Raw genomic sequence first — 928 nt, forward strand, 5'->3', positions numbered from 1 at the left:
GCCGTGATTGTAGTGTTTGTTCGAATGCTATACAATAGCTATCGAATCTCACAGGGACAGCTAATGTCTGCTACAGGCACAAACAGGCACAGACAACCTCTATGGTGCATTAAGTTGTCATATCTCAAATTATCATGAGCAAGGTGCTTGAGTATATATGCATATATATATATATTTATGTATATATATATCAATATACATGTGAGTGTCTGTCTCATGAGTACCGACATAACATACCATGTAGCTGTATCTCGCACCAGGCCATAGGTGCGGTGTTTGAGCATAGATTTAACGCTTTGCATCACTTGTTCTTGCCCTATATACCCGGCATCAAGTGTCGCGTGCGTGTACTCCTTACGCTCAAGTAGATACGCCTGACCGCTGCTGTCTGCAGAATAGATGTACATGTCGCGTATATGAGTGAATGCGTGTACAAGTTCTATGTTCGGTGTATATGTGAACTATCTACAGTATGTGTGTGTATAACCAGTGCAGGAACGAGTGTGTATGCACAATACGTACTCGGGTGTAGATATCTGCTTTTTTAATAGGTGTATGCCGAATGAGAATATATGTCTAGTTCATGAATGGATGTATGACAGATTATGTGACTGGGCATATATTTATATAAAGAAAGTGCAGATTGAGTGTGTCGTCCAGTCTATAAAAGGGTGTAGACGTATATCATGTGCTCGAGTGTATACGTGAAGTATGTGAATAGGCCGATGTAGAATAAGTGTATGTATTCAGTATACAAGTGCATATACAGTTCTGTGCCTGGGTATAGAATACAAATTTGTTGAATCATTATGCCAATAGACAGCATGTGAATGTGTCTATATGTGTAGTATACAGCTGGGTGTGCATAACAGGAACTTGAAGGGTTTCCTTATATATATATATATATATATATATATATATACATATA

The 928-nt window shown here is 38.4% G+C and overlaps 1 protein-coding gene across 1 annotated transcript; it reads right to left on the reverse strand.

Annotated features, from left to right (window-relative positions):
- Positions 1-237: 237 nt before the first annotated feature.
- Positions 238-407, reverse strand: SARC_06735 (hypothetical protein; the record flags this gene model as incomplete). Its single annotated transcript, XM_014299341.1, has 1 exon — positions 238-407. A coding segment is annotated over one exon (170 nt), but the record flags the coding sequence as incomplete, so codon positions are not given.
- Positions 408-928: the final 521 nt, after the last annotated feature.

The sequence above is a fragment of the Sphaeroforma arctica genome, assembly GCF_001186125.1.
Source record: "Sphaeroforma arctica JP610 unplaced genomic scaffold supercont1.494, whole genome shotgun sequence".
NCBI classification, from domain to species: Eukaryota; class Ichthyosporea; order Ichthyophonida; genus Sphaeroforma; species Sphaeroforma arctica.